This window comes from Ovis aries, chromosome 5 (assembly GCF_016772045.2).
Source record: "Ovis aries strain OAR_USU_Benz2616 breed Rambouillet chromosome 5, ARS-UI_Ramb_v3.0, whole genome shotgun sequence".
NCBI classification, from domain to species: Eukaryota; Metazoa; Chordata; class Mammalia; order Artiodactyla; family Bovidae; genus Ovis; species Ovis aries.
The window spans coordinates 15070008-15084839 of record NC_056058.1 but is presented as its reverse complement, the minus strand read 5'-3'; the positions used below and the strand labels follow the sequence as shown (position 1 = coordinate 15084839).

General features: G+C 43.4%; 1 protein-coding gene and 1 pseudogene across 6 annotated transcripts in view; both read left to right on the top strand.

Moving 5' to 3' along the window:
* The window catches only part of LOC101106326 (adhesion G protein-coupled receptor E3-like), a 142939-nt gene that overhangs the window by 109290 nt on the left and 18817 nt on the right, over positions 1-14832 (top strand). For all 6 annotated transcript variants that reach the window (XM_060416301.1, XM_042250047.2, XM_042250052.2 and 3 more), the window contains 5 exons: positions 959-1078; positions 2345-2538; positions 8622-8780; positions 10277-10471; positions 13606-13841. In XM_060416301.1, coding sequence (XP_060272284.1) covers positions 959-1078; positions 2345-2538; positions 8622-8780; positions 10277-10471; positions 13606-13841 — 904 coding nt within the window. The remainder of the gene's footprint in view (positions 1-958; positions 1079-2344; positions 2539-8621; positions 8781-10276; positions 10472-13605; positions 13842-14832) is intronic.
* LOC114114752 (ferritin light chain-like) lies at positions 2668-5405 on the top strand (annotated as a pseudogene).

Sequence of the window (14832 nt, the reverse complement as noted above, 5' to 3'; positions counted from 1 at the left end):
CACCAAGGGATCTTCCTGACCCAGAGATTGAACTCACATCTCTGGCATCTCCTGCACTGGCAGGCGGATTCTTTACCGCTGAGCCACCTGGGAAGCCCATAGTATCAATAGTAACTGACTTATATGCCTTGTGATTCTTCAGCATGTATCAAACTAAGTGAAAAAGTGTATGGTCAGTAAATAATAGCCTCTTAAACTCTTTAATTAACACCTCCTCTTGAATGGTAGTGTGGTCAAAAGAAATCAGTCTCATGATTAGAAGAGATGAGATGATCTCGTGCCAGCCTCACTCAACTCTACCATTGAATCTGTTCCCTCCAATAAGAGACTGGGTGCCCAAATAAACCCAACAGCTTCTATGTGCCCACTCCAACTCCATCACCCAAACTCCAGTTTTCATTTGAAGCTCCTGCAGTTGTCAAAGTCTTCCCTGATAGCTCAGCTGGTAAAGAATCCACCTGCAATGCAGGAGACCCTGGCTCAATTCCTGGGTCGGGAATATCCTCTAGAGAAGGGATAAGCTTCCCACTTCAGTATTCTTGGGCTTCCCTTGGGCCCAGCTGGTAAAGAATCCACCTGTAATGTGGGAGACCTGGGTTCAATCCCTGGGTTGGGAAGATCCCATGAGGAAATTCCTATGGGAATTTCTACCCACTCCAATATTCTTACTTGAAGAATTCCATAGACTGCATAGTCTATGGGGTCACAAAATGTCACACACTCCTACAGTCGTCTTTTTTTTTTTTTTTTTTTTGCCACACCACACTGCATGTGGAATCTTAGTTCCCTGACCAGGGATCAAACCCGTGCACCTTGCATTGGGAGCATGAAGTCTTAAATAGAGGGCCGCCAGGGAAGTCCTTGTCATTTTTTTAAATGAGATGGACAAGGAAATTATATTTTAAAACAAGTGTTTATAAAGATTTCCAATATTCACACAGATGTTTTTGTTTTTTAGTTATTGAAGTGCTGACTATCAAGAACAGCTGTGAAACAGAAAATGAGATAGTTAAATTACAGACTGAAAAGGAGGCAATGGACATCGATTGCAGTGTTGTCACTGGAGGAGGAACTGGAGGTAACAGAAATTACCTAGATTATCTCAACATCTCTAGAATTGTGGGGAGGGGAAATTTACTTTTATTTTTTATTGAATTACATTAATAATTAATACACAATACTATACTAATTTCAGCTGTACAACAGGCTATTTGATACTTTTATACATTATGAATGATCAAATCACTGTGCAAAATTGTATAATATTACTGACTATATTCTCTGTCTATAATTATATCTTTGTGACATATATAATTCCAATCACCCATCTTCTCCCCCATGCCCCCTTCATATTCTTTCCTCTGGAAAACACCACTTTGTTCTCTGTGTCTATGAGTCTGTTTCTCTTTTGTCTTGTGTTTTAGATTCCACATAGATGTGAAATCATGTGGGATTTGTCTTTCTCTGTCTGACTCATTTCACTCAACATAACATCATACCCTCCAGGTTCATCCATGTTGCTGCAAATGGCAAGACTTCTTTCTTTTTTGTGGGTCCATCTAGACAAGGCTACGGTTTTTCCAATAGTCATGTATGGATGTGAGGGCTGGACTATAAAGAAAGCTGAGTGCCGAAGAACTGATGCTTTTGAACTGTGGTGTTGGAGAAGACTCTTGAGAGTCCCTTGGACAGCAAGGAGATCCAACCAGTCCATCCTAAAGGAAATTAGTCCTGATATTCATTGGAAGGACTGATGCTGAAGCTGAAACTCCAATATTTTGGCTCTCTGATATGAAGAGTTGACTCATTGGAAAGACCCTGATGCTGGGAAAGATTGAGGGCAAGAGGAGAAGGGGATGACAGATGATGAGATGGCTGGATGGCATCACTGACTCAATGGACATGAGTTTGAGTAAACTCCGGGAGTTGGTGATGGACAGGGAGGCCTGGCGAGCTGCAGTCCATGGGGTCGCAAAGAGTCAGACATGACTGAGCAACTGAACTGAACTGAACTGAATATTCCATTGTATATATATACCACATCTTTATCCGTTCATCTATGGAGGACACTTAGGTTGCTTCCATATCTTGACTATTGTAAACTGCTGCAAGAGACACAGAGGGTATCTTTTCTAGAATCCAGACATAGCCTTATCATCCTGCAAGTGGAAAGGCTTTGAAATCTCCCCATCTCTTTTTCATGGATGTATGATCTAACAAAGTAGGGTTTAGGATTCCACATTCTGTATTTGACTTCTTAGAGACTTGCCAGATAAATTCTTAACTTTGGCTACACATTCCCCAGTCTCCTCCACAGGTTGATTGTATCCTTGCTTCCTTTCAGGTGCTGTGGTCTTTATTTCTTACAAGTCTTTCGGGTCCATCTTAGATGGCTCCTTTGTGTCTAAGGAAAACCTAACTCTTGATGAAAAGCTGGATCACTTTCAACTGAATTCCAAGGTGATAAGTGGTACCACAGGATGCAAGAAGAATTGTTCCCTGGCCAAATCCGTGAACTTCACATTTCACCATATACAGGTGGGCAAATTATCAACTTGTTTGAGCACCTAGAGATTTCTACCAATCACACTTGTAAACCCAGTAGTGAAAAAGTATGTTTTTTGTAGTCAATTCTTTCTCCCCAAGCTGGTTTATCAGGAATTGCCGATGGAGATTGGAAATTCAGCCCAGTGCTTGGTTACTACCTACTCCAAAAATTACATGATGGGAATTATTCCCTCAACAGACTAAGAAATGATAAAACTGTAGCCTTATTTACTGTTGGGAAATGAACAGATAAAGACAACTCTTTGCAATCCCGTGGACTATAGCTTGCCAGGCTCCTCTGTCCATGGGATTTTCCAGGCAAGAATACTGGAGTGGGTTGGCATTTTCTCCTCCAGGGGATCCTCCCGACCCAGGGATTGAACCCGTGTCTCCTGCACTGGCAGGCAGATTCTTTAGCACTGAGCCATCTGGGAAGCCCAAGATGTTCACAGCAAGGTCTCTTAAAGTGAAATCATCAAGTCACATACTTTAAGTATGTACAGTTATATTTGTCAAGTATTCATCAATAAAGCTGGAAAAAATAAAAGACTCAACTTAAAAAACTAAAAGTCAGATGAGAGCTTCCCTGGTAGCTCAATGGTAAAGAATCCACCTGCCAATGCAGGACACACGGATTCGATCCCTGGTCCAGGAAGATCCCAAATGCCTCAGGGCAACAAAGCCCCTGTGTCACAACTACTAAGCCTGAGCTCTAGAGTCCTTGGGCTGCAACTACTGAGCCCACGTGTCACAACTACTGAAGCCCACGCGCCCTAGAGCCCATGCTCAGCAACAAGAGAACCCAGCCATCACAGTGAGAAGCTCTTGAGAGTAGGCCCTGCTCTCTGAAACTAGAGAAAACCCTGCACAAAACGAAGACCCAACACAGCGAAAAATAAATAAATGAACAAATTTTGAAATCAGATGAAAGGGTTTTTTTTTTTTAACATTTGGAAGGATTTCATTTCTGACCCAAGAATTGAAACTTGAGCTTCTAATTAATTGAAGAAGAATTTGAAAAAACATTATCTGGTCTTCCAGTTCTAAGATACTTTATATAACAAAGTCTATATTGAATATGGTATTTTGCATTTCAAAATTTGCTGAGTGTAGATCTTATAGTGTTCTTACCACAAAAACAAACAAAAAGCTGAAACAAAGGGACACAGGAAACTTTAGGAGGTGTTGGGTATGTTTTGTTACGTTGGTGGTGGTGCTGGCATCACAGGTGTTTGCACATGTCCAAATTCATCATGTTTTATGTAGTGTGTGCTGTGTGCTCGGTCGTGTCTGACTCATGACTGTAACCCACTGGGCTCCTCTGTCCATGGGATTCTCCAGGCAAGAATACTGCAGTGGGTTGCCATTTTCTACCCCAGGGGATCTTCCCAACCTAAGGAGTGAATTCACATTTCTTGTGTCTCCTGCATTGGCAGGCAGATTCTTTACCTTTGTATAATAATTATACCTCAGTATAGCCATAAAAAAAAAATGAATCCCATTACTTTTAAAACACATAAAAAATTGTCCTCACAAGATACTTAATGTAGGCCCCTGTGCTATATATTAGGACCTTGCTGTCTATCCATTCTAAATGTATAGTTTGCATCTAAGAACACCAAACTCCCAGTCCATCCCTCCCCCTTCCCCTTCCCCCCAGCAACTACAAGTCTGTTCTCTACGTCTGTGAGTCTGTTTCTGTGTAAACACAATTTTGCAACAATTATAAATGGAAAGTAACCTTTAAATTGCATAAAAAAATTAAAAAACAAAAACTTTGGTATAAAAAATTTTATTGGAGTATAGTTGATTTGGAATCAGTGAATTTAACTCAGATGCCCATTACATCTACTACTGTGGGCAAGAATATCTTAGAAGAAATGGAGTAGCCATCAGAGTCAATAAGAGTCCCAAATGCAGTCTCAAAAACAACAGAATGATCTCTGTTCGTTTCCAAGGCAAACCAGTCAATATCACAGTAATCCAAGTCTATGCCCTGACCAGTAATGCTGAAGAAGCTGAACAGTTCTATGAAGACTTATAAGACCTTCTAGAACTAACACGCAAAAAAGATGTCCTTTTCATGATAGGGAACTGGAATGCAAAAGTAGGAAGTCAAGAAATACCTGATAAGTGCACTAGGTAGCCCCACAAATCTGTCTCTTGCTTCAGCAGTGTTTGGACAGAACAGACCCAGGGACACCCCTTGCTCCAGCCTCCGACCACCCTCCAACCTTTTTACCAGTCGCAACCTCAGGAGTCAGCCACTCAGCTGTCCCTGATCACCAGGACCAGTGACCATTTTTTAACTCTTTATTACCAACCAATCACGAGCTCCCCTATTTGTCAGAATCATTCTACCGAAGTGGAGGCCGCCGTCAACCGCCTGGTTAACATGCAACTGCGGGCCTCCTACACCTACCTCTCTCTGGGCTTCTGTTTCAACCGCGACGATGTGGCCCTGGAGGGTGTAGGTCACTTTTTTTCGCGAATTGGCCAAGGAGAAGCACGAGGGCGCAGAGCATCTCTTGAAACTGCAAAACCAGCGTGGCAGCCACGCCCTCTTCCTGGACGTGCAGAAGCCATCTCAAGATGAGTAGGGTAAAACCCAGGACGCTATGGAAGCCGCCCTTCTCCTAGAGAAGAACCTGAATCAAGCCCTGTTGGGTCTGCATGGCCTGGCTTCTGCCCTCAGAGACCCCCACATCTGTGACTTCCTGGAGAACCACTTCCTAAATGAGGAAGTGAAACTCATCAAGAAGATGGGTGACCACCTGACCAACCTCTGCAGGCCGGCTGGTCCCAAGGCTGAGGTCAGCGAGTATCTCTTCGAAAGGCTCACCCTCAAGCTCGACTAGGAGCTTCCATATACCAGTGGCCTTTGAAGAATCCGCCTAACATCAGGGCTGCCTGAAGCCCCTCTCTCCAGCTACTAGGCAGCTTTTTAACACCCTGGAGCCCTCTCTCAAGCCTTGGACCAAATGGAAACAATAAAGCTTTTTGCAGCATAAAAAAAAAAAAGAAGTACATGGAGTAACAGGTAAATTTGGCCTTGGAGTACATAATGAAGCAGGGCAAAGGCTAATAGAGTTTTGCCTAGAGAACACACTGGTCATAGCAAACACCCTCTTCCAACAACACAAGAGAAGGCTCTACAGATGGACATCACCAGATGGTCAAAGTACCAAAATCAGATTGATTATATTCTTTACAGCCAAAGATGGAGAAGCTCTATAAATTCAGCAAAAACAAACTGGGAGCTGACTGTGGCTCAGATCATGAACTCCTTATTGCCAAATTCAGACATTAATTGATGAAAGTAGGTAAAACCAGTAGACCATTCAGGTGTGACCTAAATCAAATCCCTTATCATTGTACAGTGGAAGTGACAAATAGATTCAAGGGATCAGATCTGATAGAGTGCCTGAAGAAGTATGGACAGAGGTTCATGACATTGTACAGGAGGCAGTGATCAAGACCATCCCCAAGGAAAAAAAATGCATTAAGGCAAAATGGTTGTCTGAGGAGTCCTTACAAATAACTGAAAAGAAGAGAAGTGAAAGGCAAAGGAGAAAAGGAAAAATATACCTATTTGAATGCAGAATTCCAAAGAGTAGCAAGGAGAGATAAGAAAATCTTCCTCAGCAATCAATGAAAAGAAATAGAGGAAAACAATAGAATGGGAAAGTCTAGAGATCTCTTCAAGAAAATTAGAGATACCAAGGGAACATGGAACATTTCATGCAAAGATGGGCTCGATAAAGGACAGAAATGGAATGGACCTAACAGAAACAGAAGATATTAAGAAGAGGTGACAAGAATACACAGAAGAACTATACAAAAAAGATCCTCATGATCCAGATAATCAACATGGTGTGATCACTCACTTTGAGCCAGATATCCTGGAACGTGAAGTCAAGTGGGCCTTAGGAAGCATCACTACGAACAAAGCTACTGGAGGTGATGGAATTCAGCTGAGCTATTTCAAATCCTAAAGATGATGCTGTAAAAGTGCTGCACTCAATATGCCAGCAAATGTGGAAAACTCAGCAGTGGCCACAGGACTGGAAAAGAGTTTTCATTCCAATCCCAAAGAAAGGCAATGCCAAAGAATGCTCAAACTACCACACAATTGCACTCATCTCACACACTACTAAAGTAATGCTCAAAATTCTCCAAGCCAGGCTTCAGCAATACATGAACTGTGAAATTCCATATGCTCAAGCTGGATTTAGAAAAGACAGAGGAAACAGAGATCAAATTGCCAACATCTGTTGGATCATCAAAAAGCAGAGTTCCAGAAAAGCATCTCCTTTAGCTTTATTGACTATGCCAAAGCCTTTGACTGTGTGGATTACAATCAACTGTGGAAAATTCTGAAAGAGATGGGAATACCAGACCACCTGACCTGCCTCCTGAGAAATCTGTATGCAGGTCAAGAAGCAACAGTTAGAACCAGACATGGAACAACGGACTGGTTCCAAATATGGAAAGGAGTACATCAAGGCTGTATATTGTCACCCTGCTTATTTAACTTCTATGCAGAGTACATCATGAGAAACACTGGGCTGGATGAAGCACAAACTGAAATCAAGATTGCCAGGAGAAATATCAATAACCTCAGATATGCAGATGACACCACCCTTATGGCAGAAAGTGAAGAAGAACTAGAGAGCCTCTTGATGAAAGTGAAAGAGGAGACTGAAAAAGTTGGCTTAAAGCTCAACATTCAGAAAACGAAGATCATGGCATCTGGTCCCATCACTTCATGGCAAATAGATGGGAAACAATGGAAACAGTGACAGACTTTATTTTTCTGGGCTCCAAAATCACTGCAGATGGTGACTGTAGCCATGAAATGAAAAGACGCTTGCTCCTTGGAAGAAACGTTATGACCAACCTAGACAGCATATTAAAAAGCTGAGACATTACTTTGCCAACAAAAGTCCGTCTAGTCAAAGCTATAGTTTTTCCAGTAGTCATGTATGGATGTGAGGGCTGGACTATAAAGAAAGCTGAGCACTGCAGAATTGATGCTTTTGAACTGTGGTGTTGGAGAAGACTCTTGAGAGCCCCTTGGACAGCAAAGAGATCAAACCAGTCCATCCTAAAGGAAATCAGTCTGAATAGTCATCGGAAGGACATGCTGAAGCTGAAACTCCAATACTTTGGCCACCTGACTCATTTGAAAAGACCCTGATCCTGGGAAATATTGAAGGCAGGAGGAGAAGGGGAGGACAGCTGGATGGCATCACTAACTCAATGGACATGAGTTTGAGTAAACTCTGGGAGTTGGTGATGGATAGGGAGGCCTGGCGTGCTGCAGTCCGTGGGGTCCCAAAGAGTCGGACATGACTGAGCGACTGAACTGAACTGATTTAAAATGTCATATTGGTTTCAAGTATACAGTATAGTGGGCTTCCCAGGTGGCTCAGTGGTAAGAATCTGCCTGCAACTGCAGGAGAAGAAGGAGATATGGGTTTGATCCCTGGGTTGGAAAGATGCCCAGGAGGAGGAAATGGTAATTTACTCCAATATTCTTGCCTGGAAAATTCCATGGACAAAGGACTCTGGTCGGACACAACTAAGCATGCATGCATGCATACAATATGTAATCCAGTATTTTTGCAGATTATATTCCATTAAATGTTACTACAAAATAATGGTTAGAGTTTCCTGTGCTATATAGTAAATCATTGTTGCTTATCTATTTAATAGATAGCAGTTTGTATCTGTTAATCCCATAGTCCTAATTTGTCTATCCCACCCTTGATAAGCACAAGTTTGTTTCCTATTCTGTGAGTTTGTTTCTGTTTTTTATGTTCCATTCATTTGTTTTATTTTTTAGCTTCCACATATAGGAGACAATGTAGAGTACTTATCTGCCTGACATTTTACTAAGCATAATATCCTTTAGGTCTATCTGTGTTGTTGCAAATGGCATTCTTTCTTTCTTTCTTATGGTTGAATAGTATTTCATTGCATGTGTGCATGTGTGCATATGTGTGCATGTATATGTGGGAAGCTTCGGATTTTAAATGATAGTGTCTCATGAAGAGCAATTTTCTTTCCAGATGATAGAGGAAAGCAAAAAGTCTCTTTGTGTCTACTGGGATGAGCTGGCCTGGTCTAATGAAGGGTGCCACGTGACCTTTTCTGACGGAGCTCGAACTGTATGCAGCTGCAGCCATCTGTCCACCTTTGCCGTCCTCATGGCCTCGGTCAAGCTGAAGGTACGTGTGTAAACACGCATGACGCTGAAAGCCAGCTCTGCTGCAGGGTGGTGCTGGGGTGGAAGACAGGGATCTTCAAAAAGAAGATGAAAAAATATGAGCAGAGGAACAGCTATGTATCTTCCTCTCTTCTTCCTTTTTTCTTTTCATTTTTTTAAATTCAAGGATAATGCTTTACAACGCTGCGTTAGTTTCTGCCGTACACCAACATGAATATGTACACATTCCCTTCCCTTTTGAGTCTCCCTCTTACCGAACCCCCATCCCACCCTGTTAGGTCATCACAGAATACCAAGCTGAACTCCCTATGTTATTGAGCATCTTCCAGTTAGCTTTTGTTTCACACATGGTAGTGTGCTTGTTTCAGTGCTACCTGAGAAGCCACAGTGTATATGCTCCAATGCAACTCTCTCAACTGGTCCCACTCTCTCCTTCCCCTGCTGTGAACACAAGTCCATTCTCTATGTCTGAGTCTCTATTCCTCCTCTGCAAGTACATTCATTCATCAACACATTTTTTCTAGATTCCATATGTATGCATTAATATAAATTTCTCTTTTATCTTGTTAAAAAAAATACTACCCTTTTAGGAGGTATGTAGTGGCATCTCATTGTGGTTTTAATTTATATGACCCTGCTGACTAATGGTGTGGAGCCTCTTTTCATATGTTCTCATGGGATAGAACTTGTGAGTGAAACATCCCTTCTATCTGGGAAACCTAGTCATCCAAACCCACTGCATTCAACCTTTAGGAATTTGGTGAACTTCTGGTGGATTTCTTCACACCCACTCCTGTAACAACTACCTGTTCCTTCTGTGCTCTGTTAAAACGGAAATAGTTCCCATGTCTCATCTCTGTTGGAAAGAATTTGAGTGAATGTCTCCTCTTTGCTGTGCAAACTCATCTTTCCAATGAGATCGAGAAAAAATACAATTTTATTGGCTGTCATTTTTTTATTGTGTGGATGAGTGTCATGTTTCACTGCAATATTCTACATCGTTTTGAAAAATTATTTACTTTTGGCTGCCTGGGTCTTCACTGCTGCACATGGGCCTTCTCTATCTGTGGCAATCAGGGCTACTCTCTAGTTGTGGTGCCCAGGCTTCTCATTGTGATGGCTTCTCTTGTTGCAGAGGAGCCCAGCAATGGGCTCTAGGGCACGTGGGCTTCGCTAGTTGCAGCACACAGGCTCAGTAGTTACAGCAGGTGGGCTCAGTAGTTGTGGCACCCGGGCTTGGTTGCCCCACAGCATGTGGGACCTTCCCAGACCAGGGGTGGAACCCATGTCCCCTGCAATGACAGGTCGATTCTTCACCAGTGGACTACGAGGGAAGTCCAGTCTGGCCACTATTGATCTGCTCAGTTTCTCACGAGGAAATTAACACCATGCATTGAGCGTTCTTATTGGGAACCACAATTGGCTTATTGGCCTATTGGGAACCACAGCCTCCAAAACAAAAACCAGTTGGAGTCTCTTTTCTCCTGCTGCATCTAGGAGGATCCCGTGCTGACCATGATCACCTATGTGGGGCTGAGCCTCTCTCTGCTCTGCCTCTTCCTGGCGGCCCTCACCTTCCTCCTGTGTCGATCCATCCAGAACACCAGCACCTCCCTCCACCTGCAGCTCTCCATCTGCCTCTTCCTGGCCTACCTCCTCTTCCTCACAGGCATCAAACGGACAGAGCCCAAGGTAGGAGAATTAACCAAAACCCTTTCTTACTTATATTTTATTTTGGCCGTGTTACATGACTTGTAGGATGTTAGTTCCCCCACAAAAGATTGAACCTAAGCCCACAACAGTGAAAGTGCCAATTCCTAAACTGGACTACCAGGGAATTCCCTTCTTCTTTTTTTATTTTTATTTTTAATTTTTTTTTTTGAACACCCAGATCTTTTATAGAGGGGGGACAGTTCGGGGAGGCTTCTCACTGCACAGCCTGTTCGTTGGCACTGCTTCGAGTCCTGTGGCTTCACCAGGTCTGGCAGCTCAGGTGGGCTGGGCCTCAAATGCCTCATCTGCCCTGAGGGCTAGCCCACAGTGGCTGGGGCCTGAGGCCGTGCTGTCTGGCTGGTGAAGCCACACTCTCCCAACGTCTTGCCGTCTTACGGCCCGGCGCCCCCGCCGCCCCCAGCTCCAGCCCGGCCCGGCGCCCCTCCCCCCACGCTCCTCTTCTTTTTAAAAAACAGTGTTCTTTAATTTTTATTGGCGTATGGTTTCTTTACAAGGTAGTGCTAGTTCCTGCTGTGCAGCAAAATGAGTCAGTGAGAACAGTGCGTTGAGGAGAGTTCCCTGTGCTTACAGCAGGCTCTCATTAGTTATCTGTTTTACACATAGTATCAACAGGACAATTCATCCATCTGTAATTTGCCCTTTTTAAATGTACACCTCAGTGGCTTTCAGTATATTCGTGGAACTGTGTATTCCCATGGGTTGCTTAGTACTCATTACATGTTCATACCCTCAAATTCCATCCGCCTTATCCTTACCCATTTTTATTTTTAGATAAGAGATTATACAGTATTTGTCTTTGTCTGACAATCTCCTGAGCATAAAGCTCTCAAGGTTCATCTATGTTGTTGCAGAAGGCAGGAATCCTCCTTTCTCGTGGTTAAATAGTATATTAGATATGTTGCTGGAAAATTCCACAGACAGAGGACCTTGGCATTATCTATGTCTATAATAGACATAGATACGTTGTTGTTTAGTCGCTAAGGTGTGTCCGACTCTTGCAACCCCATGGACCACAGCCTGCCAGGCTCCTCTGTCCTTGGGATTTCCCAGGCAAGAATACGGAAGTGGATTGCTATTTCCTGCTCCAGGGGATCTTCCTGACCCGGGGATCAAGCCCACATCTCCTGCACTGGCAGTCGGGTTATTTACCCACCTGAGCCACCAAGGAAGCCCAGGTATAGAGACAGAGATATAAAACCATCACCCTGATCAAGATAGAAAACATGCCCAGAACTCACAGAGTTTTCTTCATGTCCTTTCACCAGTTAATTGTCAATTTAAAAACTTGTACATTACTTTACAATAATTAGTCTCCAACTAAAATAAATAAATTTTTAAAAAAAAAGAATAAAACTGAAGAGGCTTAGATGCCTTAGGTATCTTCATAATATATTGAAAGGCAAATTATGGGATAAAATATGTCCATAATTGTTAAAACTTATAGAGGGATCATGAAAAGTTGTAAATATATAGGAAATAAATGTCTGAGGTGGTTCTTATGTAAAAAAAAAAATAATAACTTGTACAGACTGAATGAACGACCACAGTGGAGGGGGGCCTGAGGGTCACTGATGTATGGTTCCCAGCTAGCAGGTTTGATATCAAGCATTGTTTCATGCAACAGCATCTCCGAGGAGTGAGGGGAGAAACCAGGAAGCAAATCGGGTTTTACAAGGAATGAGAGGTTGCTGGAAAGACTCAGGACATGATTCCAAAGAGAGGAGGGTTTTATTCATCGTGAAAAGAGAGTCAGTAGTCCAGAAGAGATCATGAGAGGTGTAGAGGAAACCCAGTTCCCCTCAGACAATGGACAGTGGCCACTGTTCTCTTGAAATGTGTGGAAAGCAGTGTCCTCAAACAAAAGTCAGGTTCTACTTTTATCAAAGACACGGAGTGGCGGGGGGTGGGGGGGGGGCGTCATTTCCCTGGTGGTCCAGTGGTTAAACCCCACACTTCCAGCGCAGGGAGCATGGGTTCAATCCCTAGTCAAGTAGACCACAATCCGTAGTCCACATGCTACGTTGTGCAACCTAAAGAGAGGGGAAAATATGATTTTTTCAAGTTCCAGTGGTCCTAAAGACATGGAGGGAACAGTTAGTGAATATGAAGAAAGGTGGGGGAGGGTTTGCTTACTATGGAAAATGTCATTCAGAGCAGATGCTTTCATAGTGGAGGAAACCATGAGCTGTTGGCTCAAAAGAGAAAACTATGGGGCTTTATGGGGATAAGAATATTGGAGGAGTCGCTCACTCACTCATTCATCCATGTACCCAATATATATGCCACACAGACCAGAGTGACTTCAGTCCTGGGCAGTGACCAAGATAGAAGAGACGGTGATCACGGCAGGACAAGCAGGCTATAAGCTTTCTAGGAGGATTAATTTTATCCTCAGAAGGGGAAAGGGGGCAGGGAGGTGGTTAAGGGTTCTTGGGATGCAGACAGCCCTGGCCAGCACCAGCTTCATCCAACTCAGAGAAGTCTAGTATCCATTAGCCAACAGGCAAAGGGCTATCTGATTTCTGCAGTCCTTAACACACTTTGAATATTGTCTTCTTCCATTTTAAGATGGACAAAGATCTCTTTGAACTTTAGTTAGCTAGTTAGCTATTTTTGGCTGCGTTGGGTCTTTGTAGCTATGAGCTTTCTCTAGTTACAGCAAGTGGGGCTCCTCTTCCTTGCAGTACATGGATTTCTCATTGCAATGGCTTCTCTTGTTTCAAAGCATGATGTTTCGGCTTAGTTGCCCCATGGCATGTGGAATCTTGCCAGACAAGAGATCAAACCTGTGTCCCCTGCACTGGCAGATGGATTTTAAGCCCTGGACCACCAGGGAAGTCCCCCATTGAACTTTAAACATGATACATTTCAGTTTTTCTTGGGTGGCCCAAGTGACACCCTGCCAAGGCATGGGAATAGACAAGGGGAGCCATCCATCTGTTTGGAGACATGACTCTAAAAAGAAGAAGGACATGTGAAGAAGGCTAAGGAGCATCTCTCACCAAAGTTACGCAGAGACAACCCTGGTGAAGAGCAGACGGTGAGGTCATTGCACCCAGGAAACACTCCAGGGGCCCCCCTCTCCCCTCCAGGTGCTGTGCAAGGTCATCGCCGGTGTACTGCATTACCTCTACTTGGCCGCCTTCACCTGGATGTTCCTCGAAGGGCTGCACCTCTTCCTCACTGTCAGGAACCTCAAGGTGGCCAACTACACCAGCGCAGGCAGATTCAAGAAGAGGTTCATGTACCCTGTAGGCTACGGGGTCCCAGCAGTGATTGTGACTGTGTCTGCAGCGATCAACCCCCAAGGATACAGCACCACTAACCAGTAAGTACGGTGCTGAAAATGTGCTGTTGAGGACGTGGGTACACACCTGTCTCCGTGGGGAACTGAGAGTGGAAGGAAGGGTTGAGTAGGTCATGACTCAGGTTGAAAACAAAGATGCTGAACACTTATTTCTCCAGCCCCTGGGGCGAAGTGTTTCATATATACCATTTCTCATGTCTATCAAAACATCCCTAGAGGAAAGTGCTCCAATTGTTCCCATTTTGTATACTAAGCAAACTGAGGCTTAGAGAAAAAAGGTGAACGACTAGGGTAAAGTAACACAGACAGCAAACTGGAAGGAGCATGAATTTTTATTTTTATATAAATATCTATATTTATAAATGTCACATATTTATAGATCTTTACTACTTCTATTACTGAAAGTAATAACTGGTTTTATAAAAAATAATATTCTAATAAAGAACCTCTGTAATACCACTAAGCCCAGTATGTTAGTCACTCAGTCATGCCCGACTATGCACCCCCATGGACTGCGACCCACTAGGCTCCCCTGTCCATGGAATTTTCCAGGCAAGAATACTGGAGGGGATTGCCATTTGCTACTCCGAAGTATCTTCCCAACCTAGAGTTTGAACCCGTGTCTCCTGCTTTGGCAGGTGGATTCTTTACCAACTGCACCACTTGAGAAGCCCTTATATATGTATAAATATATATTTTTATAAAAATGGGATCATGATAAAGATACTGCATGTAATTTGTTTATTCCCTTAATACTCTCCAGGCTAGAATACTGGAGTGGGTAGCCTTTCCCTTCTCCAGGGGATCTTCCCAACCCAGGGATCAAACCCAGGCCTCCCACATTGCAGGCAGATTCTTTACCAGCTGAACCACAAGGGAAACCCAAGAACACTTGAGTGGGTTGCCTAACCTTTCTCCAGTGTATCTTCCTGACTTAGGAATTGAACCAGGGTCTCCTGCATTGCAGGTGGATTCTTTACCAATTGAGCTATCAGGGAAACCCAATATACAT